Source organism: Echinops telfairi, unplaced genomic scaffold (genome assembly GCF_000313985.2).
Source record: "Echinops telfairi isolate 266 unplaced genomic scaffold, ASM31398v2 ScPeMD7_6;HRSCAF=24_0, whole genome shotgun sequence".
NCBI lineage: Eukaryota > Metazoa > Chordata > Mammalia > Afrosoricida > Tenrecidae > Echinops > Echinops telfairi.
Genome location: NW_022103902.1, coordinates 13130785 through 13155489, shown reverse-complemented (window position 1 = coordinate 13155489; position 24705 = coordinate 13130785). Strand labels below are relative to the sequence as shown.

Below are 24705 nucleotides of genomic sequence, written 5' to 3'. Positions count from 1 at the left end.
GTTCTTATGTTTGAGCCCTGGGTTTCTTAAAAATCTAATCCTTTTGCCATTTCAACACGACTTAAATATTTAAGAGCAGGCATCAAGTCTCCTTCCCTCGCACGCACACTCCCTTTCTCAAAGTTTCCGCATCTCAAATGTAAGCATCTATTTCCCCAAAGGGTATGACTATTTATGTTTAACTGCCAATTAGCAATAACAGAACCTAAAATTGTATATATGATCTAAATATTGGCTGGAACCTGGAATAACAATCCAATCTACTGGATGGTTTTCTTTAGAGAAGAACACTCAAATTAAAAATTATGAAATTTTTATTAATGGATTTCTTGATTTTAAATCCAATTCAAAATGTTCCCTTCTCTAATTAACGCAAAGTTCGTTCCTGTGTCCACTATTTCCTTAACCTATGTCTGAGAGGGCTGTCTTACTACAGCTCTTGCTACAAGAGGACCATTTCGGATTCTTCTGGGCTGAAAGGTGCTCAAGGACTGCCCAAAGCACAGATTTCAGATCCACGGCCAAAGAAATGTTTGACTTATTGTCTTATTATGTGGTCCAGGAATATCCATTTTAAACGAACAACAACAACAAAACCCCAAATAGACAACCACCACAAGAAATAAGCTCTATGGGCGATCCTGATAAAAGTGGTTTGTGCACCATAGTTTGAGAAACTCGTTTGGCCCACAGTATTTTGGACCTGCAATCGAATCCCTTTCTGAGGTACAGGTGATGTCCCTGGAGGGGAGTACCCAAGCAACAGGTTGATCAGAACTCCATGGAAAAGAAAAAAAAAAAGTAAATTAATTTTTACCTCTGGTGATTTCAAATGAAAAAGAAGTCGCAGACAGAAAGAAGCAAGCACTATAGCTGGAAGGTTGTATTGGGCCACCTATGAACCAGTGTTATGAAATAAACTATAAACAGAAACAATAAAGTATGCTTAGTGATACATAGATGGTGAAAAAAGTTGGTTAATGAAAATAAGAAAATGTTACACTCATGGTAACATAGCAGAAACTGGATGGAAAACCCATGACTCACCAGCCTACAATCCAGCCTGACAGCAACTTTTCCTTAAGGAGTAGTTGCTTAGTTCTCCTAGAAGCCAATCTACACCCATCCTTACAGGAACTGTCCGCACTCCACACACTGACTTATGGTCACTCATGGTCTCCTCACCCCAAACCATAAGATAAAGAGTCACATGAAAACAGTTTCTGTTCTTCAAATAGAAGAAAAAAAGGTTTCAAATATGAAGAAATCCATTTGAGGCGTCACATGCTCACTTCTGTGCTCATAGTCTCATGTAATTAAGGAGTAAGTACCCTGTACAAGCTAGAGGGCTAACCACAAGGTCATTGGTTCAAACCACACCAGTCACTCCTTGAGAGAAAAATGAAGCTAACTGTTCCCATACAGATTTACGTAGCTAAGTCACTATGAGTGGGACTTGACTCATTGGCCTTGGGATTGGTGATACGCAAGTGTGTCCGCCACTTGTCTCCACTGCAAACTTCTCCCAAGTCTGCCAATGGAAATAACCTCTCTGTGCTATTTTCCAATCCAAATCCTCCTGCCCACATGTCCAAATAAAACGAATTAATCCTGAAATTCTCTTCTTCAAAGCCTACCTAAGTCCCGAAACTTCTCTCTGCCCCTATCTCCCCCTCCATTTACTAGTTCATAACATACACATGTTTCTTAATAACATGTCCAAAATCTGTGAGATGAAGCCTTCCCAGCCTTGTCTTTAAAAAACACTCTGGCTGTACTTCTTTGAGGTGATATTTAGTCATTCTTCTGGCAGTACCTGATACACTTAATATTCTTTGCTAGCACCGTAATTCACAGAAATCAATTTCCCTTTAGTCTGCCTAATCCACTGCCCTGTGTTCAAACAAGACCAGTGAAAATACCATGACTGGGTCAGGCCTACCCTAGTTCCAAATATCACACCTTTGCTCTTTAGTACTTTGAAGAGGTCTTCTGCAGCAGATTGGCCTAATTCAATACATAATTTGAGTTTTTGACTATTGCTTCCATGGATGTCGACTAGGGATACAAGTAAAAGTACATCCTTGATAGCATCCATCTTTTCCCTATTTATCTTGATGTTGCTTATTGGTCCAGTTGTAAGGATTTTTATGGCCTTTTTGTTAGGAAGGCTGTTGTCTTTGACCTTCATTCATAAGTGCATCAGTTCACGCTGCTGCCAGAAAGCAAGATTGTATCATATTGAAGGTTATGAATGCACTGTCCTTTAAACCCGATGTACTGTTTTTCTTCATATCGTCCAGTTTCTCAGATTCTTGGCATGGTGTACACAACAATTAAGTATGGCTGAAGGAACAACCTTAACACATAATTTTCCTGATTTAAGCCATGCATGATCCCCATCACCCCTTTGTTCTTGAGGTAGTTTTTTGTGCCAACCTGGCCGATAAACACATGTGGGGTTAATTGAAGGGCCGAGAGATAAATGGCTCAATGAGTCTTGCTTTTCTAGTTCTCAGGTCTCTTGCTTTCTGATGGTCGGACCGGGGTGCAGCTGCCTTAGCCAGTTCCCTGCTTTAGCTGGCCAGGCTCACTGCCTGCAAGACATCCCTGAGGAGATGCCACATGGACCTACCCCGATGCAGCCCTGGGAGCACCGGTGTGGAGACCCCTGCCAGAGCTGAGATGCTTCCACACTTTCCTCCTGCAGTCGGCATCATTGCGTGTGTTTTGTGAGATGGAGGAGGACTTTGTGGACTGGTGTTGGACATAGGGGTTAATGGGTTAATGTTGGACTTGTGGGCTTGGGCAGCACTGGTTGGGATGTTTGTTTGATGCACACTTATCCTGTATATAAAACTCTCCTTTATACGTAAGTTTCTGTGGATTCGTTTCACTAAAGTACCCAAATGAAAACATTATAATACCTTAGGAGTGGGGTAGTGGAGAAACAAATCATTAGATGGAGAGTAGATGTCTGTTTGACCTCTCCTCATGGTAGTGCTTCTTCTTTGTCTAGCCAGAGGTCAGCTAAAGCCACACTTTACTCGGTTGTTTTCTGGGAAATACACGGGAAGTATGAAAATAGAAAGTTTGTAAGCCCACTTTCTTTGAGTCATTAAAATTTGATCTTTAGATGGGTTTAGGCCACGCCTGCAAAGAAAGCTGTGCAAAGAAAGATATGCCCCACCGAGTGCCTTGGAGTACTCAAGAACCAGTAGTCTTTGTCAGAAGCTAGATAAAATCTGGAACCATGAAGAAAACTCCTCTCTGGGACGGAATGTTAAAGGCAGCCTGTGGGCAGGCTGAAATGCTTGCTAGGTGACCACCTGTATCTACTTGTTGAGTGGAAGTGGGAGAAATGCAGCAATAAAGAGACGGGTTGAGTTTGTCCTTTGACACCTGTGGACTTGGCTTACAGGAAAATAAGGAGAAGATGAGAGCGGGTTGACTGGTCTAAAGTTCATGACCTAGCACAAGGGGGCCAGGCTGGTTGAGTATTGGTGAGAGCCCATGGTCTAACGGCAAGGCGACGAATGGACACCGTGTGGAGGCTGAGTGAGGCAGCCCACATTGTGTTGACCAGAACCCAACCAGATGGAGATTTTTGAACCTGTGAACTGGTGCATACTGTTGCTGACTTTATGGATGGTTTGTCTGGATTTGACTTTGCTTATGGATGCAGACTTCACAAGGTTCCAACAGAAATGAAGATTTCTTCATGTCGAAAAATGATTGTCTCCTCACAGCACTGGGTTGACCTAAGTGGGCAGTAGATAAATTGGATACCCAAAATTGGGGGTATAAAGGCATGAAGTGGTTGGCTTACAAATTTTCATAGGTGGGGGAACATATTCACAGGACTATAAGATTAAGGTGTAGGTGTTACTTAATTTCAATCATGAAGCTAAAGAATTATGAACAGGTGCCAGATTGGCAAGGGGTGAATTGAGGTAGTTAGTTTTTTGTGCCAACGTGGCTGATAAACATATGTGGGGTTAATTGAAGGGCAGAGGGATAAATGGCTCAGTGAGTCTTGCCTTTCTAGTTCTTGGGTCTCTTACTTTCTGATGGTCGGACCAGGGTGCAGCTGCCTTAGCCAGTTCCCTGCTTTAGCTGGCCAGACTCACTTCCTGCAAAACATCCCTGAGGAGATGCCGTATTGACCTACGCAGATGCAGCCCTGGGTGCTGGGACAGCGGTGTGGAGATCCCTGCCAGCACTGAGATGTTTACACATTCACTGACTCGCCTTTCCTCCTGCAGTTGACATCATTGCGTGTGTTTTGTGAGATGGAGGAGGACTTTGAGGATTAGTGCTGGATATGTGGGTTAATGTTGGACTTGTGGGCTTGGGCAGCACTGGGTTGGGATTTTTTTTGATGCGCACTTAACCTGTATATAAAACTCTCTCTTATACATGAGTTTCTGTGGATTTGTTTCACTAAAGTAGCCAGACGAACACAGCTCTATTCAAATGGCTGCCTCGTGGTTTATGAATCGGTTCTACCTAAGGACATGTTAGTGTTTTGGAATTCTCATTGTTGGCAATGTTAACCATAGTTTGTTATGGCTCAAACGATCAAATGCCTATGCATAGCTATTAAAGACAAGTAAAGATTTTTCAAGCCTTCTTTGCTTTTGATTAAGATCCATCTGCGATCAGCAATGATATCCCTTATTCCAGAACAACAGAGCTACTGATAACTAGGGCTGGCATATATTGTTAACTTACTATATACATGGGTCTGCAGGAATTATATCAGACTCCCTAAGAAAAGTTAATTGTTAATTATTCAGAAATTTTCTAAATTGACGGTTAAATTGTTGATAGCCTGAGTTAGACCAGGGTGGGAATAGTTACACAGAAGTTACCAATGGCTATAAAAGTGGGCTTCTTTCTTCACCCTTTCCCCTTAGTTTAGCAGTATGTCATTGACTTTAGGTACTTTTCTATGCATTTGTATGCAATATCTTTTAAACAACACCCTTATGAGATATAGTACTATTATCCCCACTTTAACTAAGTTGGATAGACAGACACAGAGAGCTTCAATGACCTGCCCAAAGCCACTCAACTAATTGTGAAGAGACAAAATGTCATCAAAATTGTTTAGTAATTCATCAGAGTTACAAACAAAAGTAAAGACGTATTGGGAAGCAATCAGCCTTACACTGACTCCAATGAAGCGTTATATTCAAATACTCAATAACTGTAGGTAGGTCATCCATTGGTAAGATCAAGAGAAACTAGTGCACACCAGTCCCAACTATTTTTATTGGGAATCTTTCGAGGACTTTCATATGGTAGTAGGTTGGAGAATATTCAAACCAGGGATTGCCAAGACTTCAAACTAGCAACACTGGCCAATCATCATGATACAGCACTTCTCTGTGCAGTTCGTTTCTTGAGAAAGGCAAGAGGCTGTCAGGAGAGTCTTCAACTACTCTTCTCTTCTAAGAAACTTCTCTAATTGCCTCCGATGGGACATAGTCTTTAATATCAAGGCTGTGATTTTGGCAAAACTTGTTTCACACCTTTGTATTAAAAAATATTATTTTCTCACTGTCCGCTAGGTAAATGAGCCACGGTGGTGTGTGGCCTCATATCACAAGGTGAGCAGCTCAAAACCACCAGCTCTTCCTCGGGGGAAAGATGAGGCTTTGTGCTTCTGTAGAGATTTACAGCCTCAGAACCCCACAGGGGTAATTCTCCTCTGACACATGGGGTTATAGGGTCACTATGAGTCAGCATCAGCTGGATGGTAGGTCAATGAGTATGCGTGATCTGCTACGGAAAACTTTATTTTCACAGTATGATGGTAAGAAGATAACTAAATGCACTCGTGTAATTGTACTGAAAACACGCACAGGGTGTTAATTTCCTTTCCCCCGTACTTCTAAAACATCCAACACTATATATTTGATCATGTATATATAGTGGAAAACTGCTCTCTTGCATAAAGATTGTTGGAATCAATTTGAATCTGTAATGGGAATTTTAAAACGATTTCAAAGAATTGGGTGGAAAATATTTGGTTTCTAAGTTCAGCAAGCATATACCCAAACTATCCACTGAGCATTTGGTTGATTATGTTCATGTTTTACACAAGCACTCAGCGGAAAGGTCAGTGGTTTACATTCTTCAGGAGAAAGATGTGGTAGTTTACTTCTGTAAATTTTACCACCTAGGAAACCCCGTGGGTTTCCAAATCCCATTCTGTTGATAGGGTCACCTTGAGTCCGAATTGAGTCCGTGGCAAAGACTCAATTGAGTGGATGGACGTTCACTTACCCTACTTGTTGATTTCTTTGCACGAGACAAGATATGTAACCCTTCAAGCCTGACTCAATGCTGTATCTAAATATTGGGGAGGTCTGTGTTTGCTGTAGTTCAGGACAAATAAATTTCCATTTCCCTCCCTTAGATTCCCTGAGAATAAAGTAAGAAAAAAGTTTTCCCTCTGATGCTACAAAAGGGCTGGAAAGGTAAAGTAAATTAAAGAGTGTAATTGTAGCCTTCTGGGAGGAAAACAAAAAGGCTCCTAAATGATTTGAAGGAGCCTCGCAGCATTGTGGGATACACATTGGGCTGCTGACCTTATAGTCAATAGTTCAAAACCACTAGCTGCTCTTCAGAAGAAAGATGAGGCTTTCTACTCCCATAAAGAATTACAGACTCAGAAACCCACAGGGGCCATTCTATCCTCTCCTATAGGATCCCTATGAGTCGGAATCAACTCCATGGTAGTGAGTGATAATAATTTGACCCTATAAGGTGAACACAAAAAATGATCTAGACATGCTATTTTTAAGAATGCATGTATATTACATAATGGAACCACAAATTAAAATCTGTAGTAATCAAGATTTTACATTAGTAAGAGAAAATGATTTCTCTATCCATTTGGCTGCAGTTGTAATAAAGATAATATTCAGGAAAATATTTGTGCCTTAACCTGTGAAACAGCAGTTTATGATGTTCAGAAAAATCCTAGTTTTCGTTCACAGTAAAATCTTGGGTAGAATGACAAGTACCAGATCTAGAGTGTTTGCATTTATATTGTTCACTCATATGATTTTAGGAAAGATGCCAAGTAGAAACCCCTCCTGACGCCGAGTCCTTTCTGCAGAAATGACTTGTATTGGGTTGGAAAAATTCCCTCTGGCCTCCAAGCCCAGCTTTGCAAATGATAGGGATACAGAATTCCCCCATTTTAGCAAGTTGTGTTAAAGTGGAAAAGATCAATTTGGGGTCACAAGAGACCAGCAATTCAACTATGACTAAGATATTAAGGGAAGTCAAAATTGCTTGTCTTTGTAACTGTGTGGATAGAGATTAAAAACGTCAGTTCTCTGTAATGTTAATGAAAAAATTTTAAAAGGAAGTAAAACAGAAATAGTGTTTTTCAGTATTATTTTAGGAAACAAAAAAATGCCAACTCTTGTCAATGAAGTGTTGCTTGGTCAGAAAGCTATGAGCAACGTGGTCAGAGGTACAAAGTTACCGCGCACAAAGCTAAGGCTATAGAACTATAGCTTTAGACACAAACATTGAGGAATTCATTTGATGGTGCCCCCTCCACCCTGATTACCTTCCTCTCCCCTTAGCAATTGTTGGAAGCTTATATAATAGTGTCCCTAAAGATGTTAATGTCCTAATTCCATCAACTTGTGAATGTTATATTCAATGGCAAAAGAGATTCTGCAGATGTGATTACATTGAAAATCTTGAAGTGGGGAGAGTACTCTGGACTATCCAAATAATGGATTCTTAAAAAGAATTAGGAAATTAATACAGCATTTATATTTCTCTGTTATCTGAGTCATGTGGGATCTTTTTTCATAAAGTGACCCAAATCTTTTCTAGTACAAAGTCCAGCTGACTTCTCCTGGTAGTAAGGACTAGGGGCTTGCACTTGCTCAGGGCAAAATTTATTGGAACGGGTAGAACTATCCGATGTTCAGTAGAATGGGTATGACTAAAATTTGGTAGAATTGGTATGATTCTGTTGCTGAAGTTAGCATTTCATTAGAGACACCAGATATAAAGCATGTATCGACTAAAATGCAAAAGGAAAACCAATATTGGAAAATTGTTGAGCTAGTTTTCCTTGTCCTTCAGATTTTGTATCCAAGAGTCTAACCCATGATTTTGAGCAATTCCATAGTCAGAAAGCTGAGAGGCTAAGTGTCCCATTCAGGGCCGGAACTAGCATTTAATTCCGGGGCAGGTAGACAGAGATACCTTGACCCTCAGAGATGTTCCCCAACTCCAGACTGACACTCAGAATTTGGGTCGCCTGAGTCCACATGGTTTGGGGCACTAGGGATAACACTGCAGTCAAGATTGTCCAGATTTTAGGGTCTGTGAGATAATAGTTTTTGATCAAATTATGTCATGCATTTGTTTCCATTCCAGGGTAAGTTTTGTAGTAGTTTGCAAGAATTCTGCCTATGAAAAGTTGACCATAGTAACTTGATGTTACTAGTGCCTGTCAAGTTCATTCCAACTCATGGCAATTCCGCCACCCCATGTGTGTCAGAGTGGACCTGTGCCCCACTGGGATTTCAATGGGTGATAGATCACTCGTCCTTTCTTCCAAGGTGTCTCTGGGTGAACTTGAACCTGGCGCTTCAGGCTAACGGCTGAACATGTGAACTGCTTGTACTACCCAGGAATTATGGCAGCTCCTGAAAAGCTCTCTAATGCTTTTCTCATCTAAACCACCACATTCCTTCTATTCAAAACTAGGAGGAAAGTAGAAGGATAGGAGGGATCTCCGCACCCCTACCCTACATCTGGAAAACAAAAGTGCAATTATAAACCCAAGCACAGATTCTTTATTTTCTGAAACAAAGAGTCTTGGTAGTTGCCGTTTCCATTGATCACACCACACCACAAATCGATCATTGAGCACCTCCTCTATTTGACACAGGAAGCATCATAGTACACATTGTAAGCACAGAGCTGCTCACCAGAAGGTCATTCATTATTCAGAGTCACTAGTGGCTGCATGGGAGAAAAGACCTGGTAATCTGTGTCCATCATGTGTTCCACCTGTGGACCGATCCCACGATGTCATAGAGGCGTGCTATGAGTTGAAATCAACTCAAGAGCATATAACAACCTTATCTGACATCGTGCTAAAAAGCAAGCCACTGACAGCATTTCTCCCAAGGCATACCATTTCACTAACTTCCATTTTATCATTGCAAAGAGTCCGCTCATAAGTTATGTCAATGGGACGTGAAATGAAGAAAGGGATGGCAATTGACTTTAAGTAAAGGTGACTTAAATACAAGAATAGACTCTTCAGAACACACACAAGCAGGAACACTCATTCCTATTGTCCTCACTTCCCTATTTCTTACTTGAGTTCCTCATATTTCAAGTCAGATTCAGAACCATCCTGTCACCTTTGACGGCTTATCTCCCTGCCCGCCCCCAAATGTCACAGGAAAAAATCGGAGGAAGAACACAAAAGATGGGTAAGAAAAAAAAAAAGAGCGAAGGCAAAGGTAGTTGAACTATTTCCCTCACTCATAACTGGGCAATCAGAAAAGGTTTCATATAAAAACAGAAAGTACTACACTCTATGATTTTCTTGCCTTTCTCCTAAATCCTTGTATATCTTCAATGCTGGTATTAACTAGCCAGTGTTTTCCTCAGGGACGAATGTTTAAGTCTCTAGTGAAATAAGACCAAAGGATCTGGCTGATAAATTATAAACCATTCAAAATCCCACTGGATCAAAATATTCCCCTGCTAGCCTGTGACAGCAACTGAAGTGGTCATGTGTCATTCAGCCATAATCGGCAAATGGCAATTCTATATTTACAAGACTTCCAAGTTGCAGTGTTCATTACAAAAATAGGAGAAGGCCATGTACAGAGATAAACTGGCTTTTTCTTCTTCAAAAATTTTGATAATACTAACGATTGTGTTCATGTTTAATGAACAAAGGGTGATTCATTGGAAAATGCCCCTTTCTAGTGGAATGTACCTAGAATTTTAAGAGATTGTCTTAGAAGAATCTTTTACAAAGGGACTTTAAAAATAAACTTAAACATACTTGTCTGTTTGGGCTTTTCAAAAGAACCTGGTGGCAATGGCAAGCACAGACTAAACCAAGTGTAACCATAACCCTGTCTAGTCACTACCGTAGGCTACCAATAATGATTGGAAAACGGTCCGGCATATGTCAGGTGACCAGGTTTCTAGTCCTGGGCTTTCTGTTAACTAGCTGTGTGGCTTTAGAAAAGCAACTTCCTTTTGGCAGGCCACTATTTTCTAATAGGAAAAGAGAAATTTTGGTCTAACGCAAAAATAAAGAGCCGTCTGCCTCCGCAGAGTGTGTATCATAAAAGGCTCTGACACTTGCTTTTGAACACAAAATTAGCTAAAGTGAGTGGAAGAAAGGAAGTAAAAGAACTGAACAAAACACTTCAAAAGGCAGCTCCAGGATACAAAGAATTAGGATGAGATCTGCAAAGAACCGGAGTTAGAGCACAAAAAGAAAGAACATTCTGGGGGCTTCTCAAGGTCAAAGGACGGGGGAAAAAAGGTCAAGTCTCAAGATGTAATGTTGAAGGATTCTATAGACAAAATACTTAATGATGTTGGAAGCATAAAAAAAAAGGAAGGAACATAGCACAGAGCCAATGTACCAAATACGACTGGTTAATGTTCAATCGCTTCAGGAGTCGCATCTGTTCAGGAAGTAGGAGTATGGAAGGACGCCGACCAAACTGCATGGATGGCACTGGCAAAAAACCAAGGCTCCAGGCATAAAGGAATTACAGATGCAACACAACATATTGTCCCTATAACGTCAAGCGTGACGTTTCCGTAACGTTTATTATATGTATATTTCTAATATATATTGATAACTACGAAAGGAAAGAATAAAAACAAAAAAATTTTTCTTGAAATTAAAAATGCAGGCATTCTAGGGCTAAACTATAACAAATATGGATGAATTACAACAAACACATGCATTGCTATAAGCCCTCTCTCATCTATGCCCAAAGATTAGAAAATAATTCTCTGAACAACCAACTGGAAGAGATCCATATTAATGTCCATCTTCAAAAAAGGCAGCCGAACAGAATGCAAACATCATTGAAATATTGTAATTCAAAGAGGTCTGTAGCAGTTCCTTGAGAGGAAGCTGCCAGAAACTCAGATGGGATTCAAAATAGGATGTGAACCGAGGGCTGTCAGTGTTGGTAGCTGAGGGCCCTGGGCTGAAAGTGACTGACAGATGAAATGGGTTTACCTCTGCTTTGCTGACGATGCAAATGCATTAAGTGTGTGGATCCTCGTAAATAACGGATAACACTGTGCAAAGTGGGGATTCCAGAACACTTCATTGGGCTCCTGGACAGCCGCTACATAGACCAAGAGACTGCCATTCAAACAGAACAAGGACATTCTACAAGGTTAAAAATCAGGAAAGATGCATGCATCTCACGCTTGTCAGATAATACTCAGTGCACTCTTTCCTTCTGCCGGCTCCTATCTTTTAGTTAATAGACACGGAGAAGACTCACATCTCACTCTTTAACCTAGGGAATTTCCAACACACCTAAAAGACAGAGTTGATTCACTTTAAAAGGTACGCACTGCCTTCAGGAAGCAAGGACATGTAATCATACCCCCGTCTGTAGCTCTCACATTCCTCTCGTTTAGGGTCTCACAACTGTTTACTTCCATTGGGATCGCTGAGGCATGGAGGTGACAATCAGGAAAACAGATCGGACCAAAGAATTATTTAGAAGGATCTATTCACCCGCAGATTTATTATATCTTCATTCCCTTAATGGACATTGATTGAGGATGTGGTATATATAAGACAGTGTGCATCAGGTGAGGCACAGAGAACAACGTACAGACTGAAAGGGCAGAAGGACATAGTTATTCTAAGCCTCGATCCCCATCTTTATGTTGTCTGCAGGGTATGAGATGCCGTAGGATAAAATAGTAAACTCCGCGGAAAATAGAATTTAGTGAGCCTTTAAATTATGTTGACAGATAAAAGCAGAAATGTCAAATTTAGTGTCCTACTGCAAGAACATGACCCCAAAGTACACAGCAACTTGTATACATTTAGAAAATCGCAAACAAAGCATACCACGGCCGGCCCCTTGTCAACATCTTCACCGGACCCCCAATTAACGTTAAAGCTCGTTTCACTTGCCTCACTCTTTCTACTCACCTCGTTCCTGACTCCGACGGCGTTTCCAATAGAACAAGATGGAGACCAAGATCAGGAGAATGACCAGCGACACGACACTCAGCAACAGAGGGATCGAAAGCCAAAAGTCTAGCGAGTTGAAGAGATAAAGAAAGAAAACAAAATTAACAGAGGAATTGTTACAAGCGGAAAAAAGTAATAAAAAAGCTGTTTGTGTTAGGATTTGGCTTTCGATGACAATTATCACCAAATACCAAGGCTGTGTGGTTTCTGTTCATGACCTCATTTTATCTTATTAATATGTGAGTAACAGTATGCTTTATAGGATCGCTATACGATAAGAGCTTTGTGTGTGTTATTACCTGTAATCCATATAATATTCCAAGAATTAGGTGTTGTTATCCATCTCCCTATTTAACAGATTAAGAAGCCGAGGCTCACGGAAATCCAGCGGCAGCAGTCTCAGGCCCAGGACTGCACGGTAGCTCAGCCTCGGTCAGAGGTTTGCTGGCCTCCAGGACAGAGACTCCCCTCTATGGAGTCCAGTAAATGCCTGAATTTTTAACTTCAGGACAAGACATTTTTTTGCTTTTATTCTTTACTTTCAGTTATTAATATATATAACAACCAAAATATATTTTAAAAATATAAAATTTGCAATGTTTTTAAATGTAACCAAATTGTCACAGTTATCATTTTGGTACCAGATACGTTGTAATTCAATGTTACGGAAACGTCTCGCTTGGCGTTAGAGTTAGAGTAACATATGCCGATTGAGGAAAACGGGGTAGCCAGTGAAATGTAAAGGACCCACTGTGCCTGTCATGATCCCTATCCCTAGAAATAACCTATCTGCCTGTGTTGAATGCATTTCTTCTAATCGGGTGCTGTGTTATTCCATTTCTTTTCTATCCTAGTCTGTCTTATCCCTGTTAAGGGAAGCTCTGCTGACAGCTATTTAGCATCCTAACAACACACACATTCCAGTGACAGAGAGGAAATGGCTATGTATGGGTGTCTTGCATGAAGGTGAGAACTCTATTACGACAACATGATTGCCAACAAAGTTCTCCTTAAAAGTGTCCAACTTGGGGGGTGGGCCGGGGGTGGAGTGGAGACCCAAAGCCCATCTGTAGACAATTGGACAGCCCCTCACAGAAAGGTCACAAGGAACGGAGGAGCCAGCCAGATGAAACACACAGCATTCCTCTAGTTCTTTACTGCTTCTTCTTACAAACCGGCTAGACCAGAGCATGTACACTGGTACAGATAAGAGATCTTGACACAGGGAATCCAGGACACATAAACCCCTCAGGGACAATAATGGGAGTAGCGATACCAGGAGGGTAAGGGGAAGGTGGAGGAAGGAAGAGGGAACCAATCACAATGATGGACATATAACCATCCCAAGGAGGATGAACAACAAAAACGTGGGTGAAGGGTTGATGTAAGATATGAAAATAATGATTTACAAATCACCAATGATTCATGAGGGAGGAAGAGTGGGGGAGGGAGAGAAAAAACGAGGAAGCTGATACCAAGGGCTCAAGTAGAAAGAAAATGTTTTGAAAAGGATGATGGCAACATCTGTGCAAACGTGCTTGACACAATGGATGTTTGGATTGTTATAAGAGCGGTAAGTGGTGCCAATAAAATGATATTTTAAAATGTCTAACTGCAATCGTGTTTGTTTTGACTAAATTTCCCCAAATATACACTTTCTGATCCATCTGCTGTTTGTCCAGAAAAGCCTAAAGAGAAACCCATTAGCGGCGGCTGCCCCCTTGTAAGCCCAGGACGGCTCTGCCCAGGTCTTGCTATTCAAAACGCCACCCTCCCGATTCCAAAGAGAAAGAGCAGCAGTGGTCCAGGGGAGGTGCGTTCTGAGGGCTTCGTCCAGAGTTATCGCTTCAACACTCTCTAACTGTCATCTTGAAAATATCTGATCGCGGAAACCACTGTCCATCTCATTGTCTCCCCCATCATCTTCCGTCCTTGTAAGGATGGGGCTCAGAGATGGCGGTTTAGATAGAAACCCCAGAGAGCCAAAGCGGCCTTGACTGGGAGGCAGTTGGTTTTAAAAGACTCCTCCGATCAGCTCCTTTACAAGGATCTTTCCCCCAGGTAGGTGGTCACAGGTTTCATCAGGTACGTCACCTGCAGGAAATCTTCCGTCCTCTACCTCGAGCTTGCCTCTTTCTACGCCCAGTCCTCTCCAGTGCACGCTAATGAAACCACTGAACACGCAGCTGCTGTTCAACTGCCCATCACTTCTCTGTCTTCCCTGGGAGACTAGAAGCTCTCTGTGGGCAGGGACTGTCTTGCCACTGTTGTCGCTCCCACATTCGACCCTGGCGTGGCACACAACAGACACTCAGTAAAAGTTGTTGGAATGCCACACATGAGTGAGTGAATTTCAACAAGAGCATTTGGGAGACAGGTAACTGTTTCTGGAAATATGCTTCATTTGCTTTCCCCTCCCTCCCCTAAGAAGCCCTCTTGTTTAGAGAGGGAAGGGCTCTGCTGGAGACACTACCTGCCAGGTACGTGCAGCCAGCTGTGACCACAGTCAAAGTCCCCCACCTTCCCTTACCTTTGCTCACGGTTTGTCGGAACTCCGTCACATTCCCCAGGTGCAGCACCTGGCAGATCACCTCCTTCCCCACTTGACTGCTGGGGTCTTTGACCTGCAGGATGCTGGTGACGGACGTGGTCCCATTGGGGTGTGAGAGGCTCTCCGTGCTGTTCTCAATCCCCGACTCGGCCACCTTCCAGGAGATCCTTGGGGCCGGGCGGGCAGTGGCAGAGCAGGTGATATTTAAGTGGTCTTCAAAGAACTTATAGTAAAAGGATACTATAGGCTGTACTGGGACAAAAATAAATAAATGATAACTAGATAAAGAGATGATAGATAGATAATACATAAATAAATAATGGCCTGATGTCCATTCCACACCTGCTGGGGCCTTTTATTCACCTCAGGAATGAGAGCAAGAGCGAGAGCGAGAGCGAGAGCGAGAGCGAGAGAGAGAGAGAGAGAGAGAGAGAGATCTATACAGACAGACAGCGGTGACAAGGAAAGACAAGGTAGAACATCTTACCCCAACTGGGTCTGCCCAGTTCATTTAGACTAAATCTCAAGTCCAAAGCAGCAGTTCTCAACCTATGGGTCGTGACCTCTTTGGGGGTCGAAAGACCCTTTCACAGGGGTCGCCCAAATCATAACAGTAGCACAATTACAGTTAGGAAGTAGTAATGAGAATAATTTTATAGTTGCGGGGGTCCCCACAACATGAAGAACCCTAAGAAAGGGTTGTGGCATTAGGAAGGTTGAGAACCACTGGTCTAAAGGGTGGAGACTGATGAGCTAAACCCATTCCAAATGTGTCCCTAAGACAATTAGCTAGATGGAGAGAAGCCATTGAGTGGTCTGGGATGGCTCGTCTCTCCCAAGCTATCCATATTTTATTTCATCTGCTTTCTCCAAGGAGTATGTAGTATTCTGCTCAAATAACTTGGCAATAATCCAGGGCTTGCCACTCCCAGCAAGTCGCCTGCACTTCTTAGAAGCACCGAAACAGAGAGCCCATAGAGAAGGGCTGCGTAAAGGTGGCTGTCCCCTGGAGCTAGACCACTGGATGAAGTACCTGGAAGAGACACAGGACATCCTTGTTTGGCAGATGCACAGAACCCAAATGACAGCATGTGAGAGAGAAGGTCCCGTCCCCACGCCGCAGGCTAGCTGCAGCCTGCTCTCTTCCAGAGACTAACAGTTTGTTCTCCTAGGCACGCAGCTTATCTCTGGGAACAAATACAGACTTGTCTTTCTGTGGTTGTCTTTGGGAACCCACAATGTAATGAAAAGAAAAACTAAAAATGTACTACATGTCCTAAAAATCCCAAACAGGGCCTGTGTTTATACACTCAGGAATGATATGGTAGGATGAAGGAAATGAGGGTGCAGGGCTGTGGTTCCGTTCAAAGAATGACAGCTAATTAACTTCCATGTGCGCTGGGGGTTAAAAGACAGAAAAATAAAGAAATAGCAGGGCCGCTGATGTGGTGAGACTGGATGTGGTGAGGAATGGCAGAGATGAAAGCCGTCCACTGTAGTTAGAAAGAGCCAAAATAGAAGACATTATCACAATTCTTGGCTAGAAGACCAAGGGGATTTGGGTTTGGGGGCTAAAAATTAGAAGGATGCTTATGCGAGCAGGAGTGAGGGAGTAGGAGAAAGAATGGGGGACAGAAAGAGACGAAAGGCACAGAAATGACACAAGGAGTCACAGGAAACAAGAAGGGAAGGGAGAGAAGGAGGGAAAGAGGGAAGACGGATGGAGGTAAAATAGAAAGAACAAACAAAAGACGTGACACTCAAGAAGCTAGCTGGCAATGAATCCTGCACAGAGGCCTCACAGGCAAAAGAAGTGGAAGACGTTTCTATGAGGTGTGCTCACACCTGCCTTGCACGCTTACCAATCAGCCCCCTCTTCCCTCCTGGCCAATATTCTTGGTGTGCTCAAACTCTCTTTTTAATATTCCTAACTCTGACCTTGTCCTTCTTCTCTTAAAATAACCACCAAGTGTCCCATGCTCTGAAGTTACTCCCGATTGCTTCTTCTCGACCCTTCATCTCAGAATCTCATCAAGCCAACAATCCTGGGTTTACAAGAAAGCATGTGATTTGGTGGATGCCAAACCGATGACACTTCAGGTATGATGAGTCTCTTCTGCATGTTTGGTTTCCAATCCTTAGGCAAGCTTCCTTGAAGCAAAATGGGAAGCTATCACCGCAGCTTCAGGGACCTTTAAAAGCATCCGTCTTTAAAAGCAGTAAGTGGGCAGACTGAGAAACGCAGGTGCAGAGTGGCCACGACCCCTCTAGGTTCACAGATGATTGGTGGCAAAGCCAGGTCTGGCCCAGATTGCTACTCATGGGGAGCTTAACATGCTCATCGGCATCCTCAACTTACTGTTACCAACTGGGATTTTTAAAAAAAATGTTGGTATTAGTTGCCACCAAATTGGCCTCAGCTCATGAGGAAGCCTAAATGCAGAGTAAAACTGTTTCATAGGATTTTCAATAGCTGCGACATTTTAGAACTACAGCCTCAGTCCTTTCTTCACTTGATCTTAGCCAAAAGGCCGAGAAGCGGTCTCAGTCCTTCCTTCAAAGAACCTCTGGATGGGTTCAAACTGGCAGCCTCTTGAGTAGCGGCCAAGTGCTTACCCATTTACATCAACCTGGGCGTCCACAGAGCAAAGACTGCTATCTGATAAGGTCTCGATGAGGCCCATCACTCTCCAGTCCCCATAACCATTGCTACAGTTGACTTTGCCTCACATAGTTCAGATACGTTATCAGGAGAGTTCAGTCCCTGGAAAAACGTGTCCTGCTTGGTAAAGCAGAAGGCCAGGGAAGGAGCGGAACACGGTAGCTACAACCATAATCTCAAACGTAACAACAGCTGTAAAGACGGCACAGGGCCAAGAGGCGTTTTTTCCTATTGTGAGTGGAGTCACGCTGCGTCAGAATGGACTGGATGGTACCAAACAACAGCAATATTAGGTGTGAGAGACTAACATTTCAGCGGCTAGAGCCTCCGGCACTAGGCACATCAACCATGCTTCCAACATTCTTGAAAATACGTCCAGCAAATGCAACGTATTTTCAGACTCACCATAGAGGGTGAGGCAGGTTTTTCCTGAGATCGTCCCAGAACCAAAGGTATTGAAGAGGCACATGTAACAGCCCTCGTCCTCCAGGGTGGCATTCCAGAAGGTTAGGGTTGAGTCACTGAGTCCCAGATGTGTGATGTTTACTTTGTTTGTGTAGGCAGGCTGAAGCACAACTCCACTGTTCTTACTGAAAGTAATCATATTTTCGGGACCCGAAGCCTTAACTTTCTGCCATGTTACAATCAGGACTTCCTGGTAAGTCCGCAGAGAGCACCTTAGGGAGGCAGGTGTATTCAGTAGCTCTCTTTCATTCTTGGTCATCACGTGCTCTAGGAAGAAAAGCATGTATAGTCTAAAACTTAAATCTACAAAACAGAAAAAAATAGACAGATGAAGCTCACGGCCATCGAGTGGATGCCAACTCATAGAGAGCCTATAGGACAGGGTAGAACTGCCCTTCTTTGAGTTTCCTAGACGGCAACTATCTACGGGACTATCATGTTTTGTCTTTCTCCTGCAAAACCCATGGTGGCTGACCTTGAGCAGCGCAGCCCAACACATAGCACTACATCAGCAGGGCTTCTGTAAAATATAGAAAAGGAATTATAAATTCATATAGCTAACCGACAACAACCATCTATTAAAATCTGTGGAACTGTTCATTATATTATAATCAGCAAACCACTTCAAAGAGAGAAATGTTTAATTGTAGCCATATTTATTAAACGTTCTCAACTCAAAGGCTCATGGCCATCGAGCTGATTTTGACTCATAGTGACCTACAGGATGGAGTAGAACTAACTGCTCCTGTGGGATTCTGGGACTGGAACTCGTTGTGGGAGTGGAAAGCCTCATCTATCTCCCGTGGAGCAGCAGCTGGTGATTTCAAACTGCTGACCTTGTGCTTAGCAGCCTAATGCATAAGCAATCTACCAGCAGAGCTCCTCTATTAAAAACTCAGAAATGACTTATGCAAACACCCTCCCCAAACTGAAATAAATTAACTAAATAAATGAATATAGACCATAAAAAGCATGAACTAATCAAATCATTCACAACGTGTTACTGGGCCCAAAGCATAAAAATATGCCATGATTATTTGAAGATTACTACCATAGAGAAATTGCAATTTAAAAAAATGAAGGCAATTATAAACAGGGGTCCCAATCAACATCAGCAATGAACAGGCAGGACTGACAACACATACCAATGGAAAACGTGTCATGTAACTCCAAGTCTGATGCATGCTCTTGGAAGATGGAAAAGTCCTTGGAGACAATACCTGATGCTGAGGTTGGAGCACCCAGAAATTTTATCAAGAGTTTACAGAGACTGGAAACGAATGCTTTTAGAATGGACCATGAAGAAAAGGATGTGGTAGTTAGAGATCATGACCACTAGACGGTCATGGCCAGTGGCGAAGTCAAATCTCTTATTCAAATGGTAGCTGGAGCACACCTCCTTAGGATGTGGTCTTTTGTGGGCAACCTGGGAACTTCCTCCTCTCTCTAGCCCTTTGCCTTCCTGCTTTCTGGGATTCTGCCAATGACTCCGGGAGCTGTGGGTGCCCTGCTGTGTTTCCATTGAATTTGCACCCACAGGACTCTGCACCTGCCGGCCTGTGATCTTTTGGCTTCTTGGTCCTCTGTCCGGGTCTGCGGTTGCGTGGTCTGCAGAGATTTATGGACTAGCGTTGGACTTGAGTTGGACTGGCCTAGGATGCCTTCTTGATCCATAATTATTTATCAGTGTGATGCTCTTTATGCATAGATGAATGTCACTGGATTTGTTTCTCTAGACCACCCAACCTAACGCTTTCTGGTACTGGGAGTAGGGTAAATGGTAAACTACAGCAACCCAATCCTGACATGACCACTAATGGCCCAGACCCCTTAAGAGCGAAAGTCAATTGGAAAAGTGAGGTCTGTATTTGTCAGTAGTTTCTCTCTCTATAAATATACATCGGATATTTTTCTCTTCTTCATCTATAATACATTAGATGCAAAACAGAGTGAGGGTGCTTCTGTCTGTTCGTGTGTTGACTGTATGATGTTAGGTGCAAGTATGGTTTTCCTTGTTTATTTCTATGGAATTGCACTTAGATCCTGTGGCAGGTACAAGCTGGTGCCTTCTATCACTGGCACCACTGGAAAGCCAGGGAAGGTGGTGAAAGGACAGCATCCATGTAAGGGGTGGGTGGCTTCCAGGGGAATGCAGGACAAAGATTGGGTGCAACTGGGAAAATCAGCGCTCAAAGAGGGCGTACAGGCACACTTCCCGCCCAAGAGAGAGGAGTGGACCCCAGGATCCTGTATCTCTCTCTTTCTCAGTTATGTCCTGTAACTAGGCACACATACCATTTTAAGGCTTATTGAAAATTATTTTCTTAAAGGTTATTATATCCATTCATGCTGTCTCGAGCATCCCCATTACAAACACAGGACATATATATTTTTAACTTAAGTAAAAAATATTAATTTAGTTAGAACAAATAAGAATATGAAAAGAAATATATATGTGTGTGTAGACACACAGACCCACCCACGCCCACACACTTGCAACACTCTGGTGTTTCTGTGGGTTCGATATTGAGCTCCTAACTGCGAGGCTGGTAGTTCAAACAGTCAGTGCCTTCACAGGAGAAAGATGAGGTGCCTTCTCCCACGAAGGCAGATTGAAAACTATCTACAGGGTTGCTATTAGTCAAAATGGACTTGATGGCACAGAGTTGGAGTATGTAAACACATATATTTTTGTTTTCAGTCGGGTCCATCTGCGGAAACAGCTTTTAAACACCACAGGGTTCTTCGACACAAAAAACAGAAAGGTAGAGCGCGGAGAGCCACTCGCAAAGCTCCAAGCAAATCATGCTAAATAACTCATGGAAACAAATGGAAAGAACACAGCACAGGCAACAGGGGCCAAAGGGAATGGCATTGCTGGGCTCCAAGCAAGAGGAGAGAGTGCATTTTACCTTGAGCCTGGCACAGCACCAGGGTTGCCAAGCTGCAAATCAGCCTGTAGGTAGACAGATGGTAGAAGAACCTCTCCTGCACCTGCGGACAGAGAGCAAAGGACAGCAAAGGGAAGTGAGATGCGAACAAAGCCAAAGGAACCTCCGTCTCATCGTTTGTTCAGGGGATGTTGTCACCAGACTTTCGACCCACCAGAGAAATCTGGTTTCATAAAAAATGAACTGGAGATTACATAAACAGACAACATAACAGGAGTGGGCATACAAAATGGAGATAAACAGCCGCAGGGCTACTCGATTATAGCAATCCCTGACTGTGTGGGGTTTTGTTCCTTAAAAAAGTATGGTGTTAGCAACGTGACTACAGCCTAAAGCAAGTTCTCCAAGACAGAGATTCAGGAAGACAGCAAACTGTCACCAATATAAACGAAGACACAGTGCCACATAAACGTCAGCCAGCATCCTCTTTCAAAATAATCCACATCTGTTCATGCTTAAGAAATTCAGCTCAGAGGTAACTACTTTTCAGACATTTTGTGATGCAATTTCCAAAACTCGCAGGGCAGACTTCCCTGCAAGTCCTGGATGTCAGCTGTCCTTGAGACAGCCTCCAACGCCTACAGATTGAACCTGGGGCCACGATGGTCCACAGGGTTTCTCTGGGGGATTTTTTGGAAACAGAGCTTCAGGCCTACCTTCCTTCTCTGTCTTGGTCTCGAAGCTCGAATCAACCCCATTCTGCATTCGAGAACACCCACCAACAGGGAGTGGCTGCCGCGAGGTGTAGGTGGAAGAAGTCTACCATGACATGAGCACTGCCCTCTCTCAAAACCAGTATTGGTTTGAAATCTGCTGGTCGGCCTTTCTTTCTTTCTTCGTTGCTTTGTTTTCAGGTGTCTGGGCAGGAATTCTCACACTCTTTTATAATCATGGTGGTAGTTGAGGAAATGCCATTCTCAATCATTGGAAAAGTGAGGAACTGGCAATTCGGGGAATACATAACTTGGCTCAAGTCACACAACTAGATTTTAAACCCAGAGTTAATAACCATAACCAGCACATATACTGTCTCCCTAGGTAGAGTAAAAGACACTGGGTCAGTTTAAGTATTTACCTAGTGTTACCAGATTATCAAAAAAGCAAAACGAAAAACAACAAGGTCACCGTCATTGACTCAAAGCAGCCACAGCACAGGACAGGCTAGAGTTGCCCCTGTGGGCTGTGGAGACTGTAACCCTTTCTGGGGCAGAAAGTCTCATCTTTCTCCCGCCGACCGTCCGACCTTGCAGTTGTAGGTGTTCCACACATTGCCTTGGCACTTGGGTTTGAGCCATTCTTTCTACTTGAAGTGCCTTCCCCTCGCATCAAGTCGGGTCTAACTTCTCGTATGTCCATTTGCATTCATTTCAGTGCCTGGGTTCTTTAGAACTCTTAGTGACTGAAGCCCTTTCAAGCCTCTCCACCCAGTCCCTAATTTCTTGGGTCTCCCATCCCACTGCGTCTGCATCTTATTGCACCAGACAATAAGCCCTGTTTGCAGGATCAGAGAAGATGATCATTTCTTAGGTACAATTAGTAGGCTCTTTACACATGTACAGCCACACATATCCCTGAGACACTGAGCCACCATTCTAACCCTGCTTATTTTGGAACGCCCCACATCCTGAGCTCCTTTAGACCCCACAAATGTCCATTCTCCCTTGTCCATGGAAAAAGGAAATCTACCACCAAAACCAAACCTGCTGATTCAGAAGCCACTGTTCTCCGGCAGCCCACGTGAACATGCTCGAGTTGGGGCACTGCCTGCTTGCTGGAATGGATCTTGTCTCCTGCCTGACTTTCTTATTTCCGCCTCAAGGAATTTCCATATGGGGTTCTGCCTACGTTATTTTTTTGTTACCAAGACCAATAACATAAATATGTACCAAATCCTGTTGTTTCAGCAAGATACCACAGCCCATCACTCAATTCCATTAGCTACTGCTTCAATAAATTCAGTACAGCTATTCCATTCTGAATTTATGTTTTTATTTGTCCCTGCTTGGTTCCAGCTTCTACTACTATCATCTGAAACATATTTCAAGAATATTGGTTTATAGTCACTTAAAAGGCCTTGGCTTAGTGCTAAGATTTTATTATGGATTGTGTTCCAGTTCTGTAAACTCTACCTCATGGCGATTAAAAAGAAACAGAGAACAACAAATGCTGGAAAGGGTGTGGAGGTATTGGAACTCTTGTGAACACTGCTGGTGGGCTTTTAAATACATACAACCACTGGGGAAAAGCGATATGGTGATTGCTAAAGCAATTGGCAAGAGAAATATACTGCAGAGTAATACTATTGCTGGGCATATAACCCCCCAACCCCCCCCAACCCCACCCCACCCGCAAATAAGAGATAGATCACAGGCAGACATGTACTCTATCATGTCCAGATAAGGTAACTCTGGAGGCAGATAATAGCATTCCAGCTCTACTTACTTCATTATCTACCTGTCTGTCTGTCTATCTATCTATCTATCTATCTATCTATCATCTACCTATCTATCTGCCTGTCTGTCTGTCTATCCCTCCATCCATTGATCTATTTACTAAGATACCTCACCTTCACATGGGAATCTAGGCAAAATCTACGAAGACAAACCTGGAATGGCTATTAATACACCATGAAGTCATGTCATGAGATAAGACGCATGTATGAGGAATCAACCATATTTCATATGATCGAACGCAATGAAACAAAGGAAATCAGGAGAAAAACCTTGCTATAATGTACATATATAGATGTATTTTAATTTTATACAGGTTTTTTACCCCCTCTAGTCTAAGGAGGGTCATGGAAGATTTTATTGTCTGAAAACATGCATATTGATCTGTATTCTGGGAGGCTATCTGTGGATGGTAGGGAAGGGCAAAGACTCCGAAATGGCTGGAGTTGGGCAAAAACAACTACCCCATGAGAGAGAGGGCAAATCATGTCACCACATGGAGACAAAGGGACAAATAATGGGTCTCTAACAAGAAGAGGCAGCTAAACGCAGAGAATTTCCCAGGTCTCTCCCCACCACGCCAGGATCACAGCAGGAGATTGCATCCCTTTTCAACTCCCCCTCCCCCGAGTCCCCAAATCAGCTCACCTGCCTCTTCATCTTTATCTGCAGGCTCCTGCACCAGGGGCTTCAGCCTTGGCTCCTTGCAGGGCTCTCAGTCGGGGCGGTAACCATGGAGCTGCGGAGAACTGTAGCACCGCCCATGGTGTCGTCAGCTTACCAAGAAATGGCGCAGTCTTGCATTCAGGTTGGGGAGGCCAGGTGTGGCGTTCCCAGTGTGTTTAGAACAACAATCTCTGCTTGTGGGGGAGGGAGAGGAAATGGGGGCTGGGAGGGTGAATTCTTTAAACAGGGGCAGAAACTGCAGTGGGGAACTACAAAAGGGGCTTGCAAATAGGAGGACTTGTGTAGCTGAGAAATGCGAAGTTTCTCTTTCTTTCCCTCTTCGGGTAATGTAAGCAGCGGCACTTTCAAAGAAAAGACATCTTCGTGTACTATTTGGATCCAGACTCCAGTGAGACCTTCAAGCACTCCGCTCTGTAAGGACCTCCCCTTCCCTGCTCTCACTTTCCCCTTCAGCGCCCACTATTGGGAGTGATTGGATTTTTCTTTCTTTTTTTTTTTTAAAGCAAAAGGCTTCTTCACCCCCTGAGAAGAAGCCTTTAATAGACCAATACCATAAAGGAGGGTAAATCTATACATAGAAAGCAAAAAAAAAAAAGATCTTAAGGAATTTAGCAAATACAAACATATACCGGAAAACACATCAGGATGTGTAAATAAGACCATCATGTAAGGAAAAT

At 43.1% G+C, this 24705-nt stretch overlaps 1 protein-coding gene across 3 annotated transcripts in view; it reads right to left on the bottom strand.

Annotated features, from left to right (window-relative positions):
- The window catches only part of LOC101657006 (OX-2 membrane glycoprotein), a 30029-nt gene extending 5630 nt beyond the window's left edge, over positions 1-24399 (bottom strand). The window contains exons 1-5 of one of the 3 annotated variants that reach the window (XM_045286165.1): positions 23990-24399; positions 20853-20934; positions 17881-18207; positions 14793-15065; positions 12221-12328 (exon numbers count right to left, since the gene is read on the bottom strand). In XM_045286165.1, coding sequence (XP_045142100.1) covers positions 12221-12328; positions 14793-15065; positions 17881-18207; positions 20853-20934; positions 23990-24001 — 802 coding nt within the window. In that variant the 5' untranslated portion in view covers positions 24002-24399. Of the gene's footprint in view, positions 1-12220; positions 12329-14792; positions 15066-17880; positions 18208-20852; positions 20935-23989 lie in introns of those variants that run through there. The other 2 variants (XM_045286166.1, XM_045286167.1) reach the window with 2 other exon arrangements.
- Positions 24400-24705: the final 306 nt, after the last annotated feature.